The sequence below is a fragment of the Heterodontus francisci genome, chromosome 14 (genome assembly GCF_036365525.1).
Source record: "Heterodontus francisci isolate sHetFra1 chromosome 14, sHetFra1.hap1, whole genome shotgun sequence".
Classification (NCBI taxonomy): Eukaryota; Metazoa; Chordata; class Chondrichthyes; order Heterodontiformes; family Heterodontidae; genus Heterodontus; species Heterodontus francisci.
The window spans coordinates 46,160,598-46,183,444 of NC_090384.1; the positions used below are offsets into that span (position 1 = coordinate 46,160,598).

The following is a 22,847-nucleotide window of genomic DNA, read 5'->3' on the forward strand; positions in this document are numbered from 1 at the left end:
CACTTCCCCTGGCCTCCGAATTCTCCTCCCCCACTCGCCCCACACTCCAATTTCCAGGCTTCTGATCTTCCATATCTTCACCACCGATCTTCCACATCTGCCCCAACCAACTTCCAATCTCCTAGGCCTCTGATCTCCAACCACCACCCACCCAGGCTCCAATACCACCCGTCCACACTCGACATCTGACCTCTGACCCCTCCCTTCTCCCAGCCTCTGATCCCTCAGGCCTCTGATCTCCCACAAACCCCAGCCACTGTGCCCACTCTCCATCAGCCTTTGATCTCTGTTAAGTTCGGCAGGCCTGAGGGAAACCTGTTCTTCCGGGTTCCCTGACCTCAATCCAGCACTCCCACTTCCTCCCCACCTCCAGGTAAAATTCCAGCCCATAGTAACAGTGTTCAGGGATGAGAAGACTTTTGGCCCATCTAGCCCACCTATCTAAAGCATTCCCTTAGTGCATTCCTAATATCCTGAATCCCATTTGTTCACAAGAACCTGTCTACTTACTTCTTGAAACCCACTAAGGTTTCTTGTTCCACGACCTGTACCAGTAATCTGTTTCACAAGCTTACCACCCTTTTTGTAAAAAGGTTTCTTCTGTATTTCTTATTTTCTTTCACTGTTTTTAATTTGTAAATATGACCCCTTGTGCTTAAGTTCTGTACATGGCTGAAAATATTACTTAGATTCAATTTGCCCAAATCTTTCATAACTTTAACCAGCTGAGAAAGTGGACTTTATTCTTAAACTACTTACACTGGTGGTGCTTCTACAATGTTGTTAGATCGGAAATTCCAGGATTTTGACCCAGTGACAATAAAGCCTTTCTGATCTGTGTCCAAGCACTAACCGAATTTATACAGTGAATAGCTGAGCCCTAATACCAAAAAATCCTTGGTTTAATCCCTGGTCTACACTAAATAAACTGATCTCAATCAGAGCAGCAGTGGCAGTTCTGCAGTTGGACTCAACACTCTTGTGCTTGGGTAGGAAAATTCACTAGAGTTCACACTGCTGATCATGATCCAGGAACCCCTGCAAGAAGTGTATGTGTGTGTGTGCACGTGCAAGCTTTAAATGGGGTTTGGCTGTGATGGCCCCAGTCAAATAGCTTGTTGATACTTATTGTCAAGGCTCACACTTCAATGATAAACTGCATGGAAGCATACTCCAGGAATGAGTCAACATCCTGAGGAGGGAAACAGAAAACCGGTGAGAAAATAAAGAAATTTCAGAATTTTAAAATCGGATACGCATCACAGCCTGTTAATTTAAAGTAGAGTATTGCTGTATTTCTTTGTTAGGTGCAGATGTCTGTGCACATCACTCGCAAGTGACAGTCTCTGAGATCTTTCAGATTATCATCAATAACACGACTAGGAAAGCTTGCTTCCGTGGTATTTCAAAGGACTATCTTGCAGTGGTAAGTAATCTTTTCAACTGTCTGACTCATGAATCTTGATGTAATGGAGTGGAGTACTCTGCACATATACTGAGTATAAGTGGGGGAATTTGATGTCAGTGTTACTTATCTGATCTGATACATTGTGGAACTTCACAGAGCTGGTAAAGATATCAATGGGTACAGAGCTGGTAAAGATATCAATGGGTTGTCCCAACAGTTTAAGAGAGCTGAACTGATATCAGGGCAGAGACAATCAGTATCCCTGGGTAAAATAAAAGCAAAATACTGCAGATGCTGGAAATCTGAAATAAAAACAGGAAGTGTTGAAAATACTCAGCAAGTCTTGCAGCATCTATGGACAGAGAAGCAGAGTTAATGTTTCAGGTTAGTGACCTTTCATCAGAACTGGCAAAGATTAGAAATGTAATAGGTTTTAAGCAAGTAAAGCGGGGGTGGGGGGAAAAAGAACAAAGGGAAGCTGTGTGATAGGACAGAGGGCTGGAGAGATTAACTGACTGGTCATGGGGCAATGGAAAAGAGAGTGTGCTAATGGTGTAGTGAAAGACAAAGCATTAGTGCAGAGAGAGTGTTAATGACTGAATAATGAGCAGCCCTAGCCAAAAGCACAAACATGAAATACCTGCCTAAACTGGGAGATTTGAGAATAATTTTAAAATCATGGCATTGCTGAACTGCGACCAAAGGTAGGTCAGTGAGCACAGGGGTGATGGATGAATGGGACTTGGTGCAAGTTAGGACATGGGAAGCAAGATTTTGGATGTTAGTTCAGTTCCCATGTATTGTCCAGGAGCTAGCCAACACCCTGGGATACTGAAATAAAAATAGAAAGTGCCGGAAATACTCAGCAGGTATGGCAGCATCTGTGGAAAGAGAAGCAGAGTTAACGTTTCAGCTTGGTGACTCGCTCATTCCTATCTCTGTAACCTCCTCCAGCCTTACAGCCCTTTGAGATCTCTGCGCTCCTTCAACTCTGGCCTCTTGTGCATCCATGATTGTCTTTGCTCTCACCATTAGTGGCTGTGCCTTCAGTTACCTAGGCCCTAAGGTCTGGAATTCCCTCTCTAAACCTCTCCACCGCTCTACCTCCCTCTCTCCTCCTTTATGACAGTCCTTAAAAACTCTTTGACCAAGTTTTTGGTCACCTGCCCTAATAACTGCTTATGTGGCTGAGTTTTAAATTTTGTTTGATAATCACACATGTGAAACACATTGGGACATTTTACTAGGTTAAAAATGCTTTATCAATGTAAGTTGTTGTTGAGATAGTCAGTCATGCAGAATGCTGGTAGTGAAGAGTTACTGCGCCAACAGTGCAAGGGAACTAGATTAATATTGTTAGAGTTATAAGAAAGGATTTTCCATTAGCAGAATGCCAGCCACAGGAACAGTGCACATTCGGCAATGTGCTTGCCTATGCATCATATACGATAAGCAAAGCTTGCAGTCAACATCATTAGTTAGGAAAAGAGACTTGTACTTGTATAGCACCTTCAAGAACCTCAGGACACGCAAAGTTGTTTACAGCCAATGAAGTACTTTTGAAGTGTCATCACTGTCATAACGTATGAGTCCAATAGGATTTCGATCCATCCACTACCAGAAGCTTGCACAGTAGGGGCAGGTTTTCTTGAACTGTTACAGCTATTTAAAGGGTTGCAGCAATAATTTAAAACAAGTGTCCTTTTGGAAACACAAAGTAATGGACAGACAAACAATCATTTCTGGTGAATTTATCAAACAGCACCTACAAAGAACAAGCTGCTTCACAGATGCAGAAGTAAAGGTGCTGCTGCAGAAAGTGGTTGAAAGGGAGCGTGGTGGGGGGGGGTGCCCTATTTGGCACTCCAGTGCAGCCTCCCCACAGGAGAACAGTGTGATGTGCTTGAGAGGAAGTGGTGGAAAGAGTGAATGCTCTTTCCAACACTGAAAGGAGTTCTCATCTGCAATCGTCAACCTGAGAAAATTTGCCAAGCTAAGGCTAAAGGACAAAGTACGTCTTCAAGTACACGTCTAATTCCCTTCTGAAAGTTCCTATGGAATCTGCTTCCACCACCCTTTCAGGTAGTGAGTTCCAGATCTTAACAACACTGTGAAAAAAACTCTCCCTGTTTCCCCTCTAGGTCTTTTAAACCAATTGTTTTAAATCTTTCAGCTCTGGTTACAGACCCATTTTCCAGCGGAAATAGTTTCTCCTATTTCTCTTCAAAACCCTTAATGATTACGAGTATCTTTATCAAATCTCTCCTTAACCTTCTCTGCTCTAAGGAAAACAATTCCAGCTCTCCAATCTCTCCAAGTAACTGAAGTCCCTCATCCTTGATATCATCCTGATAAACCTCCTCTGCACCTTCTCCATGACATCCTTCCGAAAGTATGTTGTCCAGAATTATACACAATGTTCCAACTGAGGCCTAACCAGTAATTTGTAAAAGTTCAGCATAATTTCCTTGTTTTTGTATTCAATGTCCCTATTTACAAAGCCAAGTATCCCATATAGTTTCTTAATCACCTTATTAATTTGCTCTACCACTTCAAAGATATGTGAATATGCACCCACCCCCCAGGTCCCACTGCTCTTGCAACCCAAAATAGTACCATTTAGATTATACTGCCTCTCCATGTTGTTTCTTCCAAAGTGCATTGCTTGATACCTATCTGCATTAAATGGCATCTGCCATGTTTCTGCCCATTTCACCAGGCTGCCTACATCCTCAAGAAGTCTGCTGCTATCCTGCTCACTATTAAATACTTTGCTAAGTTTTGTATCATTTGCAAACTTCAAATTTGTACTCCCTATATCTAAGTCTAGGTTGTTTGTATATAACAAGACAAGCAATGGTTTTAATAGTAATCCCTAGGTGGAACCCCATTGCATACTTCTCTCCAATCAGAAAAACATCCATTCACCATTACTCTCTGCCTCCAAACCCCACCATCTCTTTAATACCATGAGTTTCTATCTTCCAAATCAATATGTTATGTGGTATTTTATCAAATGCTTTTGAAAGTATATATATGCATCCGCTGCACTATCTTTATCAACCCCCTTTGTTCCTTCATAAAATAATTTGGTCAAATTAGTCAGACAAAATTTGCCTTTAAATAATAGTGATACCATAAAGTGTTTCTTCATAACCTGTTACACATTGACTGCTGCCCCACGCAAAACACTCAGACAACCTTACAGCTTCTTAATAGATATGTAAGGCCATACTACAGCAGGGCAGACTTTGCACGAGCACTCGTGTCACACTTTTAAAGATGGGCATGCAAAAAATTCTACTTTTAAAACCTAGTGAATGTCCATGTTTATTAATTCACATAAATTATGAAATATAGGATGAACACTTGGGCACCATTGAATGTGATCCCAACACTTCCAACATTTCAAGACTACTACTTTGCTTGCAGAACAAGGCACAAAATAGGAGGGGGATACCCTCATGGGAGGAGCATTCCTCAAATTAAAGCCCAAAGAGGCCAGACTCTATGGCCAGAATTTTACATCCCCCCACCACCCCGGGAGCAGGCTGGAGGTGGAGGGGAGGGCATAAAATTGAGTGGGAAGCAGGGGCTGCTGTTCCGATTGCCTACCTGGCCCTGCTGCAATTTTACCAGTGGTGGGGGAGGTAGCAAACAGCTCGCTCGCCCCTGGCCAATTAAGGCCTATAAGTGGCCAATTAATTGTTACTTAAGGGTTTCCTCTAGCTGCCGTTAGTATATTAGCAGTGGCGGACGGCCACTTCGCCACCTGGGGAGATTGCTTAGTTAAACGTGGTGGCTTTCTTGCGAGCTGGGGAGGGGGGGGCCTCCTCATTGGGCACCCTGTGCCCCCCAGAGCACTCCCCCCGTGGCACAAGCCACCACTGTGGCAACACCTCCCCCTAGCCTCTCTAGCGACCGCTACCCCCCTTGCTGGGGCCGAGCTGATTGTCCCTGGTGAGGTCCCACATGCTTACCTCTATTCCAGTGCCTCTTCCATCTTGCCAGTCCTGCTCCCAGTGGAGCTGCTGGGACTGAGGAGCTGCCGGCCCGCTGATTGGCCAGCAGCTCTTGGAGGCGGGACCTACTGCCTCACAGGGTCTGAAGACCGACCTCTACCAAATAAGGGCCTGGGCCACACAAAATCACTGCATGGCTTCCAGGCCCAGTGGTGGCAGGCTTGCCCTGGACTTTTTGCCAGTGGGCGGGCCTCTGGCACAAGGTAAAATTTTGGCCTACATCTTTAGATTTGAATGGGGAGGATAAAGCCATATGCATTCCCAAGCTCAAGACTGGTAACATCCTTCTCCTGTTACTTTTGCTGCAATCACTCATTTGCTTATGACACACAGCATATTGTTTCTATTTCTGCACTGTTCCACCTTCTGCACAAGCACTCGAGAGGAAGGAGGAGCAGGAGTTCCTGAAATGTGTTCAGGAGAACCTCCTTGACCAGTATGTTCTCAGTTCAACTAGGAAGAAGAAATTGCTGGATATGGTACTGGGAAATGGGGTAGGCCAAATGTACCCAAGTGTCTGTGGGGGAACACTTGGGTAAGAGTGATCATTGTATCTAAGATTTAGATTAGCAATGGAGAAGTGTAAGGAACAATCTAAATTGGAAGAGAGCTAACTTCAATGGGATGAGAGGGGATCCAGCCAGGATAAAATGGAATCAAAGATTGACAGGAAAAACTGTAACGGAGCAATGGGTGATCTTTAAGGAGGAGATGTTTCAGGTACAGGCTAGGTACATTCGAACAATGGCGAAAGGTAAGGGAAGCAAAGTCAGGGCTCCTTGGATGACGAGGGAGATAGAGATTATGATGAAACAAAAAAAAAATGGTGTATGATGCATGTCAGGTGAATTCTTCAAGCAAGAACCAGTCCAAATACAATAAGTTGAGAGGGGGAGTGAAGAGGAAAATACGACTGGCAAAGAGTGGATATGAGAACAGAATGGCAGTTAACATAAAAAGGAACACAAAAATCTTCTACTGGCATGTAAATAGTAAGCAGGTAGTAAGAGGTGCGGTGGGCCTATTAGGGACAATGAGGGTGATATATGCTTAGAGGCACAGGGTAAGGCTAGAATATTTAATGAGTACTTAGTATCAGTGTTTACTAAGGAAGAGGATACTGACAAAATACCGGTAGAAGCAGGGATGGTAAAGGTAATGGATGAGGTGAAAATTGATAGGCAGTATGTACTGGAAAGGCTGGCTACACTTAGAACGGATAAGTAGCCTGGTCCAAATGGCTTGCATCCCTGGTTGCTAAAGGAAGTGGGAATGGAGATAGCAGAAGGGTTTGCCATTATCTTCCAATCTTGTGTAGATATGGGGGAGGTGCCAGAGGATTGGAGCATGGCACATGTTCAAGAAAGGGTCTAAGGACATTCCTAGTAACTATAGCCAGTCAGTTTAAAATCTGTGGTGGATAAGGTTTTAGAAACAATGATCAGAGAAAATAAAGCATCAGACACTTGGAGGGGCTTGTGTTAAATCAGCAGGGATTTATAAAAAGCAGATCATGCTTGACTAATCTAATTGATTTTTTAATGAAATTACTGAAGTTGTTGAAGGGAAAGCAATGGATTTGGTCTATATGAATTTTAGGAAAGCTTTTGACAAAGTACTGCATAAAAGGCTAGTTATCAAAATTGAGGACCATGGAATAGGTTAGTGTCCAATTGGATAAAAAATTGACTTATGGACAGAAAACAGTGAGGCATGGTAAATGGTTGTTTTTCAGACTGGAGGATGGTAGACAGTGGTGTTCCCCAAGGTTCAGCACTAAGACCACCGTTTCTTTTGATGTACATAAATGACTTGGATATTGGAATACAGAATAAAATTTCAAAATTTGCCAATGATACCAAACTTGGAGGTGTAGCAGACAGTGAGGAGGATACCAATAAACTGCAACAGGGCACAGGCAGACTAGCCAAATGGGCAAACGGTTGGCAGATGGAATTCAATACTGAGAAATGTGAGGTGATGAATTTTCATAAAAGGGATAAGGAGAGGCAATATAGACTGAATAGTATAGCTGTGAAGAGTGTACAGGGACAGAGGGACCTGGGGGTTCAAGTGCATAGATCTTTGAAGGTGGCAGGACTTATTAACAGAGTAGTTAGGAAAGCATATGGGATCTTGGGCTTCATAAATAGAGGTATCGAGTACAAAAGCAGGGAAGTTATGCTGAACCTTCATAAAGCTCTGGTTAGGCCACAGCTAGAGTATTGTGTCCAGGAAGGATGTGAGGGTCCTTGAGAGGGTGCAGAGGAGATTTACCACAATGGTTACAGGGATGAGGGATTTTAGTTACAAGGTTAGGTTGGAGTAGTTGTTCTCCTTGGAGCAAAGGTTATTGAGGAGAGATTTGATAGAGATGTACAAGATTCTGACAAGTTTGGATAGGGTAGACAAAAAATGCTGTTCCCATCAGCTGATGGTACAGCTCTAGGGGATACAGATTGAGCAAGAGATGCAGGGGAAATGTGAGGAAGAATTTTTTTAATGCAGTGACTGCCTACGAGGATGGTGGAAGTGGAGATGATGAATGATTTCAAAAGGAAATTGGATGGGCACTTGAGGGATAGAGCTGAGGAATGGTACTCATTGGATTGCTCTGCAGAGAGTTGGCATGGACTCGATAGGCCAAATGGCCTCCTTCTGTACCATTATGACTCTATGACTCTCAGGTGGGCTAGTGCCCTGCAGTGCCAAGCAGATACCTTCCTTTCCCTACTCCATGTATCTGTATGGGATAGTGGATAATATAAAAGGGAACCCCAAAGTCTTTTATAAACTATAAATGAGTACTTTGCATCTGTATTTACGAAATAAGTGGATGCTGCCAATGTTAACGTTAAGGAGGAGATAATAGAGAAATTGTATAGGATTAAATTGGATAAAAAGGAGGTAATTAAAAGGTTGGCAGCACTCAAAAGTAGATAGGTCATGCAATCTGGATGTGATGCATCCAAGGTTGCTGAGGGAAGTCAAGGTGAGGTAGCAGAGGTCCTGGCCACAATCTTCTAATTCTCTTTAGATATGGGAGCAATATCAGAGGAATGGAGGATTGCAAATGTTAACATTCCTGTTTTAACAAAAAAGGTGAGAGGGATAAACCTGGAAACTACAGGCTCATTAACCCAATGTCTAAGGTTGGGAAACTTTTAGAGATAATAATCTAAGACAAAACTGATTGTCACTTGGAAAAATATGGGTTAACAAATAAAAGTCAGCACTGATTTGTTAAAGGCAAATCATGTTCCACTAAATTGCTCGAGTTCTTTGATGAAGTAATGGAAAGGATTGAGGAAGGTATTGCAGTTGATGTTGTGTATATGGACTTTCAAAAGGCATTTGATAAAGTACCACACAATTGACTTGTTGCAAAATTGAAGTTCATGGGATTATAGGGGCAGTGGCTGCGTAGATACGAAATCGGCTAAGAGATTGTTGAAATGGGCAGGTACATAGCAGGTGAAATTTAATGCAGAGGAGTAGGAAGTGATGCATTTTGGTAAGAAGAATGAAGAGGCAATATAAACTTAACGGTACAATTTTAAAGGGGGTACAGAAACAAAGATACCAGGAGTGGTAAGTACACAAGTCTTTGAAGGTGCTGGGACAATTTGAAAATGCTGAAAGGCTGTTAACGTGTATGGGATTGTTGGCTTTCTAAACAGAGGCATAGAATACAAAAACAAGGAAGTTATACTAAACTTTTATACAATACTGGTTAGGCCTCAGATGGAGTATTGTGTATAATTCTGGGCAAATAATAGGCTGTCAAGGCTTTAGATTGGGTGCAGAGGAGATTTACTGGAATGGTACCAGGGATGTGGAACTTCAGTTATGTGGAGAGATTACTGAAGCTGGAGTTTTTCTCCTTAGAGCAGAGAAGGTTTATGGGAGATTAGATAAAGGTGTTCAAAATCATGAATAGTTTTGATAGTGTAAATAAGGAGAAATTGTTTCAAGTGAGACAGTTTGGTAACAGGTCTAAGATAATTGGCAAAGGAACCAGAGGCAAGAGGAGAGGAAATGTTTTTATGCAGTGAATTTTGATGATCTGCAATGCGATGCCTGAAAGTTTTGGTGGAAGTAGATTCAACACTATGTTTCAAAAGGGAATTGGCTAAGTCCTTGAATGGGAAAAATATGCAGGGTTTTGGGAAAAGGGCAGGAGAATGGAACTAATTGGATGGCTCTTTCAAAGCGTCGGCACTGGCATGATGCACTTAATGGCCTAGTTCTGTGCTATATCATGCTATGATTTGCACCTTAGCTACTGAATTGACAAACCTGGGTGTATTTCCTTGGCACGGTTCTATAATAACTTCGCTTTTTTTTGTATACTCTTCTTTAAAGGCTCTATGCATTAATGCAGAAGCAGCAGATATCTGTGTGCATTCAGTGACGAATTGGTTGCACACCAAAATCTCAAAAAGAATAGCTAATTATGGGAAGTGCATGATGGTTCATTGGGGTGCCAGTTAAGAATTCTCACTAAGACCTGGTAGAGATGCTATCAGTAAGGTTGGGTGCCTGGGCAGTTGGAGTTCTGTGATTGCGTCAGCACCCCTGGGCTATCCAGTGATTTCCATATGCAGATATCGGTTAAGGACAGATTTAAGCTTGGCTATGATGTCCACTGTCATTTCATGATGTCAAGGAATCTGCCAATACTCTAGTGAGGTTCGCACAAAGAATGGGCACTTGAAGGAAATACTGAAAGGTTTTCAGTGCCTGTGAAATCATACCCCAGTGCGAGTCAGTACCTTCAAGAGAGGAGATGTGAAAATGTTTGTAAAAATGGAGTGAAAGCATTCAGTTGGACCCTTCATCTAATTTCTATTTCTACTCTTTTACCTTCAAGGGCCCTCAAAATGTCATTGTGGCCAGCTCAATCCTGACTGATGATTGTTGGTTTAATATTGTGTACAATGGGCCTAAGGTGACTATGAAGACAGGAGATGGAAAATTCCTCACCACAAAATGCACTGGTCAGCTTGTGGTGGGATACTTGACAGATGGTGAGTTACAATTTACTCTTCATTCAGTCACTCATACACCCTCACCTGTGTAAATGCATGTACTTCTGGGTTAATAGCTGCTGTAAGGTTGCTGCTCTGATGGCCGAGCGGGCAAAGACACTGGCCCAAGTAATATAAAGCCATAAACACAGCAGGTAGCTGGTCTGATTCCTAGTTTGCAATACGCTGTGCTGGCAGATCTCAGCTGGGTGGTAGCAGTTGGGCACGTATGATGACCATTATATGAATTAAGACGCAGCCACTGTCTTAGTCTTGGGAAACTGGCAGCACCAGTTTCAAGAATCCCTAAGTACCTGTTTAAAAAAAAACCTACAACATTAACTTTGTGAAACCCAGTACATTCTAAGGATTTTTGTGTCCTGTGGGGAAGGCTGGAGATTGATCACATAACACTCAGTAAAACAGAGCAAGGATGGATTCAAATTCCAATTTGACAACACTGTACTCTTATATGGTGCCTTTTGTGGGACGTTTTACAGGAGATTGGAAGACATTTAGCTGGAGGTGAGAGAAGCTATGCACGCTGTGATTGCACAGGTAGATTTTGGTTGGGAGAGAGGGGCAAGGTGTAAAGGGTGAAGAGTTTAGCAACAGCAGGGCACACCATTGATAGTGCAGTGGGGATGGGGGGAACGATACGTGGATAAAAGTTGTAAGCACAGGGTGCGTGCTAAGGCTGGAGAAGGTTGCAGACTGAGACCATGGAGCAATCTGAAATCAAGAACAAGAATTTCATACGAAAGCAAAATATGGCAGATGCTGAAAATTTGAAATAAAATCAGAAAATGCCGGTAATACTCAGCAGGTCAGGCAGCATCTGTGGAGAGAGAAACAGAGTTAATGTTTCAAGTTGATGACTGTTCTGATGAAAGGTCATTGGCCTGAAATGTTAACTCTGTTTCTCTCTCCACAGATGCTGCCTGACCTGCTGAGTATTTTCTGTTTTTATTACAAGAATTTCATAGTCAGTGCAGTGAAGGTGGGAGAGCCAGAAATGAACAAAGACAAGCATGTGGGACAGGATCAGACAGCAGAATTCTGAATAAGTTTCAGTTTATGTAAATTGGAATTTAGGAAGCCAGTGAGAAGGGCATTGGGAGAAATCAAGTCTTCAGTTGACAGACATAGATGAAGGTTTTGAATGGCAAGGGGATAAATGGGGGATGTATGTAGGTGGATATATATATGTTTCCTTTCCAAGTAGGGTCAATTCCCCTTTGAAAGTTATTCAATCTGATCCTTTCCAGATTGTAATAACTGGCCGCATAAAAAACGTATTCCTCATGTTGCCTCTTTTTTTTTGCCAATTACTTTAAATCTGTGTCCTCTGGTTACTGACATTTTTGCCAGTGGAAACAATTTTTCCTTCCTTACTCCAGCAAAATCCCTCATGATTTTCAACACCTCTATCAAATCTCACCTTAACCACCCCTGCTCTAAGAAAAACAATTTCTCTAGTCTCTCCATGTAACAAGTCTTTCATACCTGGTATACCTAGTACATCTCCTTTGCACCCTCTCTAATACCTTGACATCCTTCCTAAAGTGTGGTGCCCAGAATTGTACACAATACTTCAACTGGGGCCTAACCCCCGTTTTATAAAGGTTTAGCATAAGCCCCTTGCAATTTTACTCTATGTGAACGATTCCATATGCTTTTTTAACAGCCTTTTCAAATTGTCCTACCACCTTTAAAGCCTTGTGCACTTACCTCCCCAGGTCTCTGTTTCTGCACGTCCTTTAAAATTGTACCATTTAGTTTATATTGCCTCTTCTCATTCTGCCTACCAAAATTAATCACTTCACATCTGCCAATTTCTCCCTTCTGTCTATGCTCTTCTGAAGTCTTTAATTATCCTCCTCATTGTTTACTACATTTTCAAGTTTTATGTCATCTGCAGACTTTAAAATTATGCCCTGTCATTAATATGTGTCAAAACTATCTCTGGTACCATTACCAATCCCTGGGGAATGCCACTGTATACTTCCCTCCAGTCTGAAAAACAACCATTCACCATAAATCTAGGCTTTCTGTCCCTAAGCCAATTTTGTATCGATGTAGCTCATGTGATTTTGCTTCAATTTTGCTAATAAGTCTACTATGGTACTTTATCAAATGCAATAATGTAGGCAACATCAACCTTCATCAAATCCCCTATTACTGAACAAGATGGCTTTCATCTTGCCAGTATTAATCTTGAGAAAGTTCTTGCTTATCCATGACTTGATGTCCAGCTGACAATTAAGCACAACATTATCAATTGTGTAGCAAAAGGTCATGGTGAAGAAGTGACAATCTCTATAGAGTTCCACTCCAATCAATGCCTGATCTTTATTATAGCAAGCAGGCAGGGCCAAGCAGTGGCTGTAGTATCTTCCAGCTTTGGGTGTGGGGAAGGGCAGAAGGGGAAGGAAGTGAAATTAACATTAGACAGAAGAGAAGCAGGAATCTGTTAGTCCCTGGCACATTCTGGAAACCTGCTACTGTGGCCGGTGGTCTGTGATCAGGGAACATGTTAACTCTACTGATCACTGAACAAAAGAAAAAGGGATAGAAGTATAAGCAATAAAAGGAGAAATATCCAAATACTTCAATAAATATATGGTAGTCTGCCTAGGTTCTGTGCCTTCCTACTAAAAATTATTCAACTGATAATAGTTGAATAAAGGAAACCTCTTGAGGAGGACTTAAACGGTGAGTTTCAGTAGTTATATCATGGTCTGTTGGTTCACAGATAGTTCTCAAGAATTCATTCTAAAACTCACCAACCGACCTCTCCTAATTCTGCAAAGTGATTTTGGCTTTGTTGCGTTTGGTTCTGGGACACAAAGATTAGATGGCAATAGACCCATGTGTGAAGCAAGTAGGGTGACTTCGGATGAAAATGGCTACTACCAATTCAAACTTGGTAAGTTTATCATCAATATAGTGCAATAACCCTTTTGAAAGAACCCTAATTGTCTCTCAAAGATAAATAATTTTAGCTTGGATTTAATTAGAGCTATTTTGTAAACCAGAGACAATTCGGGTTTTTTCAGGTTTTCTCTTCTTTACTCCTGAAGTGATTCTTGCAGAGATACAGTTTTGTGGCTGTGAGCCAACCTCCAGAACTTCACCCAAGTAGCCTTTCTTCATGTGCTGGCCTAGTTATTAATGTCAGCAGTCAATTCAACTGTGTGGGGTACCACAACCAAGCCCAATCCTGTGCTCACCCAGTGCAACAGCAGGATGCCCACCTCCCCTAATGAGATGAGGAATCCAATGAACCAAAGATGATGAGAAAATACAAGAATGCTTTAAAGGAGATTCAGCATCAAAGAAAAGGTTGATTAGTTGCACATGTGATTTTAAAAAGAGTCCTGATTGCTAGATTCTCCCTTTCAAAGTGTTCCTGTTATCAAATCTCTAGTGAAACTTTTTGAAAAGGGGCTTGATAGCGAAATTACTCCTTTTAAATGACACAATCTACTGAATTGCCCCATTTTCTTATACGTCATAAAGGCAGATGCCAATGGTGTTATTTAGTCACCCATAGATTCACTGTTTGAGGCTTTAGAACTTCTGGCTTAACAGACATTTTGTCTTCCAGTCCTCCCACCTGTTCAATCCTCAAGTTCTGCTTCAGTGATCATAAGAAGGGAACAGTGAACTGTAAGACAACATTCTCCATTCATGAGGTCACATGAGCAAGCATTTTAGCTAAAAACTTTGCCCCTTCTTACCTCAAAGCAGCTGCGGTAAAGGAGGGCAGCAAGTAGAACTGTTAATGTTGGACAAATCCCACGCTCGCGATTTTTCACTTACAAGCTGTGTACCTTTCAATTCCTAAAACATAAATGTGGTTAAAACAGCCAAACTGTATCTTTCAGGTAGGTTTCAGGGGTTAGCAAAATGGCATTAATGTACTTGGTCAAAATTTTAGGCTTCTACCAGATATTTCTCTCATGCACAAGACAAAGACCACTCCCACGAATGAGCTCTTACCTGTTACCAACCAGACTATGACCTTTGCACACAATGGAAGTGATTTTCAAATTCATCTATGGGTGATAACCAACTGGAGAGGATTGACCACTCCTTGTAGATCCTGCCTGATTTTCATCCTATTGAAATCAAAGGGATTCAAACTGGGTGGGTTCCATGATAGGTAAGCGATCCATTCCCTAGGTTTTGCCATCTGGCAGTGAAATCGAAAATTACCCCAATATCTGCTAATATCACATTCCTGGAATTCAACTGAAACCCCTTTATTAACTTTCTGGATTTGGAATGAGCCCTCTTGTGTTCTCTTAGACCACCACCTTCCTAAGGGCAGTAAATGCTGGCCTAGCCATGAAACGAATATAAAAAAAACTATCAGACAGTGTGATTTAGACTACAAACTATGAATCAGGTTTATTAAAAGAAAAGTGTAAAGAGTAACTTAAGGTCATAGTGTGAGATTTCACTTAATTGTAGAAGAAATATATCACTTACTCAGATATAAAATAACAAAACAGGTAACACTTTGCTAAATCGCTTGATACTAAATCTGCACCAGCATCTTTAACATTAAACTATACATGGGATTTCATGTAACCATCATGGAGTATCTTCATGGCACATCCACAAGGCTGCAATACAGTAATACAAGAATAACTCCAGTTAATCTTTTCAAAGTATATTTTCCATCATCTCTGAAGTTCAACCAAGAACAAAGTAAACCAAATATATATCTTTCACATCTGTTTCTCTCTCCACAGATGCTGCCAGACCTGCTGAGTATTTCCAGCATTTGCTGTTTTTATCCCAGATTTCCAGCATCTGCAGTATTTTGCTTTCATATATCTTTCACAATTGTGTAAAGATGCAAAAGATCCATACAATTTAAAATATTGGTTGTCTGGGGTCCATAGCCCACTCTTCCTGTGTTCTAACAGATTTAAATTATATGACTTTGTTCCTTCCAGTGGAACTAATGAAATACTTAGACTGAGATTTTTTTCTCATTTATTGAGCAATTATCTTAGTTGACTATTTTAAAAACAGTACAAACAAGGAACCAATGAGTCCATTAATATACTCACAGCACGCTGTTCAGCAGAGCTGGTTTGGCTCCAGCGGTGAATCTACTGTTTAATGAAATGTTCTGTTCCTAAACTGAGTTATTTCAAAGAGAAATTATCTTCATTACAGAAATACTGTAAAGAAAATAAGAATATTTACCATGATCAAATTATTTAATTTTCATCACAGTATTTTTCTCTCCTCTTTCTTATCCCTGTTTCTCTCTCTTCTGTTTCTCTCTTTCTGTGTGCCTTGTTCTATATTTATCATCCTCTCTGGGATTTGCAAGTGTTCTGTCTTGTTTTCTGTTGCTGGAAAGTGAAACAAGGCATGAGACAGCAATGAAGGCTGGGCTATCGCAGTATTTATAGATGTGGTGAAACACCCTCACCCCTATTAAAACTGGGAATGGTAGCAGACAGAAATCATGCAGAACACCGCAATCCTCAGGCAGGTGAAACTGCCACATGAAACTCTCAAACAAGAGGTGATTAATGGACAACAATAAATGCACAGAGTTCTCCCTTTATAACATTGAGGGTTATTTGAGAATTCCAACAGATTACCTTTGCCCTTTTAATTTTACGCTCCTGTGTCACACCAGTCCCATGGACTTTTCTTTCCAAACACTCAATTAAAACTCCTCTTGAATGACTCTTTTATCTGAATTCTGGTAAATCTTTGGTTAATCTCTGTCTGTATGTTCCGGTTCAGTGTCCACAGACAAGTACTGGGAAATGGATAAAGACGGCTTTATCAACGGTACTGGAGAGCAGCCAAACAACTTCATTATCCAGCTGGTCGGTTCCAATGTTCTGATCCTCAAGGCACCCAATGGCAAATACATGATAGCACAACAGAGCGGAGACTTCAAAGCAATAGGGGAAGATGCTAAGTCTGCCACAATGTTCCTTTACTGATCAACTTTGGAAGATCTGAACTTGAATCAAAACAAACACATTAAAACCTTGAATAAGTCTATATGAATAGCTAGAATAAATTATATATATTATGCTTTAAATGTCTTCCTTTCTTTATTGGTCAACATTTGGTTTGTGATAGCCATTTTGATGGGTAAGCAATTGATTTACATTTGCTTAGTAACACAACTTTTAAATTGAGAGACCAACTGTAAGATCAAGATCTACTCTTCAAAATGCACTAATGCTCGAAATAGTAAGCAAGCAGATGAAATAATCATTAGATGAACAAAGGTTGTGTTTGAAATTTTGCAGAATGTAAAAGGAAAAGATGGTGGAAGGTAAGGAATTTTAGTTTTGAGATCCTATGCATGATTAGAATAGGAGCTAGTGTAAAGTTCTTGATTTTAACATAGTCACGATGATTGTCAAAACAGTAATTAGGGTTGTGGCAGTGCAGAAAGTTATTGCTCTGGAGCAAGAAGAGAGTCAACAGAAAGAGTGAAAGGACAAAGCTTGAGCTGTAGTACTGACAACCCAATTAGAGAGAGAGTTAGATAACCATGAACATGGGTTTGGGAAGTCCCAGTTCTTGTTTAGAGGAGCACAGAGAGGGCTTCCCCAAAACAGCTTATCCAGTGAGCAGTTGAGCCATAAATCATAGAATCATAGAAATGTTACAGCACAGAAGGAGGCCATTCAGCCCATCATGTCTGCGCCGGCTACAAAAACTAGCCGCCCAATCTAATTCCACTTTCCAGCACCTGGTCCGTGGCCTTGCAGGTTACAGCACTTCAGGTGCATGTCCAGGTACCTTTTAAAAGAGTTGAGAGTTTCTGCCTCCACCACTGTTCCTGGCAGTGAATTCCAGACACACACCACCCTCTGGGTGAAAACATTTTTCCTCATGTCCCCTCTAATCCTTCTACCAATCACCTTAAATCTGTGCCCCCTGGTAATTGACCTCTCCGCTGGGGGAAACAGGTCCTTCCTGTCTACTTTTTATAGGCCCCTCATAATTTTGTACACCTCAATTAAGTCACCCCTCAGCTTCCTCTGTTCCAAGGAAAACAACCCCAGCCTATCCAATCTTTCTTCATAGCTGCAACTGTCAAGCCCTGGCAACACTCTTGTAAATCTTCTCAGTACTCTCTCCAGAGCAATTATGTCCTTCATGTAACGTGGTGACCAGAATTGTACGCAATACTCCAGCTGTGGCCTAACCAGCGCTTTATACAGTTCCAGCATTACATCCCTGCTTTTGTATTCTATACCTCGGCCAATAAAGGAAAGCATTCCATATGCCTTCTTAACCACTCTATCGACCTGTCCTGCCAGCTTCAGGGACCTATGGACGTGCACTCCAAGACCTCTCACATCTTCAACCCCGCTCAATACCCCTTTTATTGTGTATTCCCTTGCTTTGTTTGCCTTCCCCAAATAAATTACCTCACACTTCTCCAGATTGAATTCCATTTGACACTTTCCCGCCCACTCAACTAAACCATTGATATCATTCTGGAGTCTACAGCTATCCGCTTCACTATCAACTACATGGCCGCTTTTTGTGCCATCTGCAAATTTCCCAATCATGTCTCCCACATTTAGCTCAAAATCATTAATATATACCACAAACAGTAAGGGACCCAACACTGAGCCCTGTGGAATGCCACTGGAAACTGCTTTCCATTTGCAAAAACATCAGTCGATTACTATCCTTTGTTTCCTGTCACTGAGCCAATCTTGGATCCAACTTGCCACATTTCCCTGTATCCCTTGGGTTTTCATTTTTCTGACCAGTCTGCTATGTGGGACCTTGTCAAATGCCTTACTAAAATCCATGTAGACCACATCCACTGCACTACCCTCAATGATTCTCCTTGTTACTTCCTCAAAAAATTCAATCAAGTTTGTAAGATATGGAAATAATACTGAAGACCTGTGCTCCAGAATTTGCCACACCCATAGCTAAGCTGTTCCAGTACAGCTACAACACTGGCATCTACCTGGCAATGTGGAAAATTGCCCAACTATGTCCTGTACACCAAAAAGCAGGAAAAATCCAACCCGGTCAATTACCGCCCTATCAGCCATCAGTTTGTGTTCCGCCAGGGCCACTCAGCTCCTGACCTCATTACAGCCTTGGTTCAAACATGGACAAAAGAGCTGACCTCAAGAGGTGAGGTGCGAGTGACTGCCCTTGACATCAAGGCAGCATTTGAATGAGTATGGCGCCAAGGAGCTCTAGGAAAACTGGAGTCAATGGGAATCAGGGGGAAAATTCCCCGCTGGTTGGAGTCATACCTAGCTCAAAGGAAGATGGTTGTGGTTGTTGGAGGCCAGTCATCTGAGCTCCTGGACATCACTGCATGAGTTCCTCAGGGTCGTCTCCTCGACCCAACCATCTTCAGCTGCTTCATCAATGACCTTCCTCCACTCATAAGGTCAGAAGTGGGGATGTTCACTGATGATTGCACAATGTTCAGCACCATTCGCGACTCCTCAGATACTGAAGCAGTCCGTGTAGAAATGGAGCAAAACCTGGACAATATCCAGGCTTGGGCTGATAAGTGGCAAGTAACATTTGTGCCACACAAGTTTAGATTAGATTAGATTAGAACATTACAGCGCAGTACAGGCCCTTCGGCCCTCGATGTTGCGCCGACCTGTGAAACCATCTGACCTACACTATTCCATTTTCATCCATATGTTTATCCAATGACCACTTAAATGCCCTTAAAGTTGGCAAGTCTACTACTGTTGCAGGCAGGGCGTTCCACGCCCCTACTACTCTCTGAGTAAAGAAACTACCTCTGACATCTGTCCTATATCTATCACCCCTCAACTTAAAGCTATGTCCCCTCGTGTTTGCCATCACCATCCGAGGAAAAAGACTCTCACTATCCACCCTATCTAACCCTCTGATTATCTTATATGTCTTTATTAAGTCACCTCTCCTCCTCCTTCTCTCCAACGAAAACAACCTCAAGTCCCTCAGCCTTTCCTCGCAAGACCTTCCCTCCATACCAGGCAACATCCTAGTAAATCTCCTCTGCACCCTTTCCAAAGCTTCCACATCCTTCCTATAATGCGGTGACCAGAACTGCACGCAATACTCCAGGTGCGGTCTCACCAGAGTTTTGTACAGCTGCAGCATGACCTCGTGGCTCCGAAACTCGATCCCCCTACTAATAAAAGCTAACACACCATATGCCTTCTTAACAGTCCTATTAACCTGGGTAGCAACTTTCAGGGATTTATGTACCTGGACACCAAGATCTCTCTGTTCATCTACACTACCAAGAATCTTCCCATTAGCCCAGTACTCTGCATTCCTGTTACTCCTTCCAAAGTGAATCACCTCACACTTTTCCGCATTAAACTCCATTTGCCATCTCTCAGCCCAGCTCTGCAGCCTATCTATGTCCCTCTGTACCCTACAACATCCTTCGGCACTATCCACAACTCCACCGACCTTTGTGTCATCCGCAAATTTACTAACCCACCCTTCTACACCCTCTTCCAGGTCATTTATAAAAATGACAAACAGCAGTGTCCCCAAAACAGATCCTTGCGGTACACCACTAGTAACTAAACTCCAGGATGAACATTTGCCATCAACCACCACCCTCTGTCTTCTTTCAGCTAGCCAATTTCTGATCCAAAGCTGTAAATCACCTTCAACCCCATACTTACGTATTTTCTGCAATAGCCTACCGTGGGGAACCTTATCAAACGCCTTACTGAAATCCATATACACCACATCCACTGCTTTACCCTCATCCACCTGTTTGGTCACCTTCTCAAAAAACTCAATAAGGTTTGTGAGGCACGACCTACCCTTCACAAAACCGTGCTGACTATCGCTAATGAACTTATTCTTTTCAAGATGATTATAAATCCTGTCTCTTATAACCTTTTCCAACATTTTACCCACAACCGAAGTAAGGCTCACAGGTCTATAATTACCAGGGCTGTCTCTACTCCCCTTCTTGAACAAGGGGACAACATTTGCTATCCTCCAGTCTTCCGGCACTATTCCTGTCGACAATGACGACATAAAGATCAAGGACAAAGGCTCTGCAATCTCCTCCCTGGCTTCCCAGAGAATCCTAGGATAAATCCCATCTGGCCCAGGGGACTTATCTATTTTCACACTTTCCAAAATTGCTAACACCTCCTCCTTGTGAACCTCAATCCCATCTAGCCTAGTAGTCTGAATCTCAGTTTCTCCTCAACAACATTTTCTTTCTCTACTGTAATACTGACGAAAAATATTCATTTAACGCTTCCCCTATCTCCTCTGATTCCACACACAACTTCCCACTACTATCCTTGATTGGCCCTAATCTAACTCTAGTCATTCTTTTATTCCTGATATACCTATAGAAAGCCTTAGGGTTTTCCCTGATCCTATCCGCCAATGACTTCTCGTGTCCTCTCCTTGCTCTTCTTAGCTCTCCCTTTAGATCCTTCCTGGCTAGCTTGTAACTCTCAAGCGCCCTAACTGAGCCTTCACGTCTCATCCTAACATAAGCCTTCTTCTTCCTCTTGACAAGAGCTTCAACTTCTTTAGTAAACCACGGCTCGACAACTTCCTCCCTGCCTGACAGGTACATACTTATCAAGGACACGCAGTAGCTGCTCCTTGAATAAGCTCCACATTTTGATTGTGCCCATCCCCTGCAGTTTCCTTCCCCATCCTACGCATCCTAAATCTTGCCTAATCGCATCATAATTTCCTTTCCCCCAGCTATAATTCTTGCCCTGCGGTATATACCTGCCCCTGCCCATCGCTAAGATAAACCTAACTGAATTGTGATCACTATCACCAAAGTGCTCACCTACATCTAAATCTAACACCTGGCCGGGTTCATTTCCCAGTACCAAATCCAATATGGCATCGCCCCTGGTTGGCCTGTCTACATACTGTGTCAGAAAACCCTCCTGCACACACTGGACAAAAACTGACCCATCTAAAGTACTCGAACTATAGTATTTCCAGTCAATATTTGGAAAGTTAAAGTCCCCCATAACAACTACCCTGTTACTCTCGCCCCTGTCGAGAATCATCTTCGCTATCCTTTCCTCTACATCTCTGGAACTATTCGGAGGTCTATAGAAAACTCCCAACAGGGTGACCTCTCCTCTCCTGTTTCTAACCTCGGCCCATACTACCTCAGTAGACGAGTCCTCAAACGTCCTTTCTGCCGCCGTAATACTCTCCTTGATTAACAATGCCACCCCCCCCCCCCTCCTTTTACCATCTTCTCTGTTCTTACTGAAACATCTAAATCCTGGAACCTGCAACATCCATTCCTGCCCCTGCTCTACCCATGTCTCCGAAATGGCCACTACATCGAGATCCCAGGTACCAACCCATGCTGCAAGCTCACCCACCTTATTCCGGATGCTCCTGGCGTTGAAGTAGACACACTTTAAACCAAGTTCTTGCTTGCCAGTGCCCTCTTGCGTCCTTGTAACCTTATCCCTGACCTCACTACTCTCAACATCCTGTACACTGGAACTACAATTTAGGTTCCCATTCCCCTGCTGAATTAGTTTAAACCCCCCCAAAGAGCACTAGCAAATCTCCCCCCCAGGATATTGGTACCCCTCTGGTTCAGGTGAAGACCATCCTGTTTGTAGAGGTCCCACCTACCCCAGAAAGAGCCCCAATTATCCAGGAAACCAAAACCCTCCCTCCTACACCATCCCTGCAGCCACGTGTTCAACTCCTCTCTCTCCCTATTCCTCGCTTCGCTATCACGTGGCACGGGCAACAACCCAGAGATAACAACTCTGTTTGTTCTCGCTCTAAGCTTCCATCCTAGCTCCCTGAATTTCTGCCTTAAATCCCCATCTCTCTTCTGACCGCGTTGGTGCCTATGTGGACCACGACTTGGGGCTGCTCCCCCCTCCCCCTTAAGGATCCCAAAAACACGATCCGAGACATCACGAACCCTGGCACCTGGGAGGCAACACACCAACCGTGAGTCTCTCTCGTTCCCACAGAACCTCCTATCTGTTCCCCTAACTATGGAGTCCCCAATGACTAATGTTCTGCTCCTCTTCCCCCTTCCCTTCTGAGCAACAGGGACAGACTCTGTGCCAGAGACCTGTACCCCATTGCTTACCCCTGGTAAGTCGTCCCCCGCAACCGTATCCAAAACGGTATACCTGTTGTTGAGGGAAATGGCCACAGGGGATCCCTGCACTGCCTGCTGGTTCCCTCTCCTTCCCCTGACGGTAACCCATCTACCTACCTCTTTTACCTGAGGTGTGACTACCTCCCCATAACTCCTCTCAATAACCCCCTCCGCCTCCCGAATGATCCGAAGTTCATCCATCCAGCTCCAGCTCCAGTTCCCTAACGCGATTCTCGAGGAGCTGGAGTTGG

At 42.8% G+C, this 22,847-nt stretch overlaps 1 protein-coding gene across 1 annotated transcript in view; it reads left to right on the plus strand.

The window, feature by feature from the left end:
• LOC137377292 (fascin-like) overlaps positions 1-16,455 on the plus strand; it is a 29,998-nt gene extending 13,543 nt beyond the window's left edge. The window contains exons 3-6 of the mRNA XM_068046850.1: positions 1,308-1,426; positions 10,304-10,464; positions 13,220-13,389; positions 16,242-16,455. Coding sequence (XP_067902951.1) covers positions 1,308-1,426; positions 10,304-10,464; positions 13,220-13,389; positions 16,242-16,447 — 656 coding nt within the window. The 3' untranslated portion in view covers positions 16,448-16,455. The remainder of the gene's footprint in view (positions 1-1,307; positions 1,427-10,303; positions 10,465-13,219; positions 13,390-16,241) is intronic.
• The last annotated feature ends 6,392 nt before the right edge of the window (positions 16,456-22,847 follow it).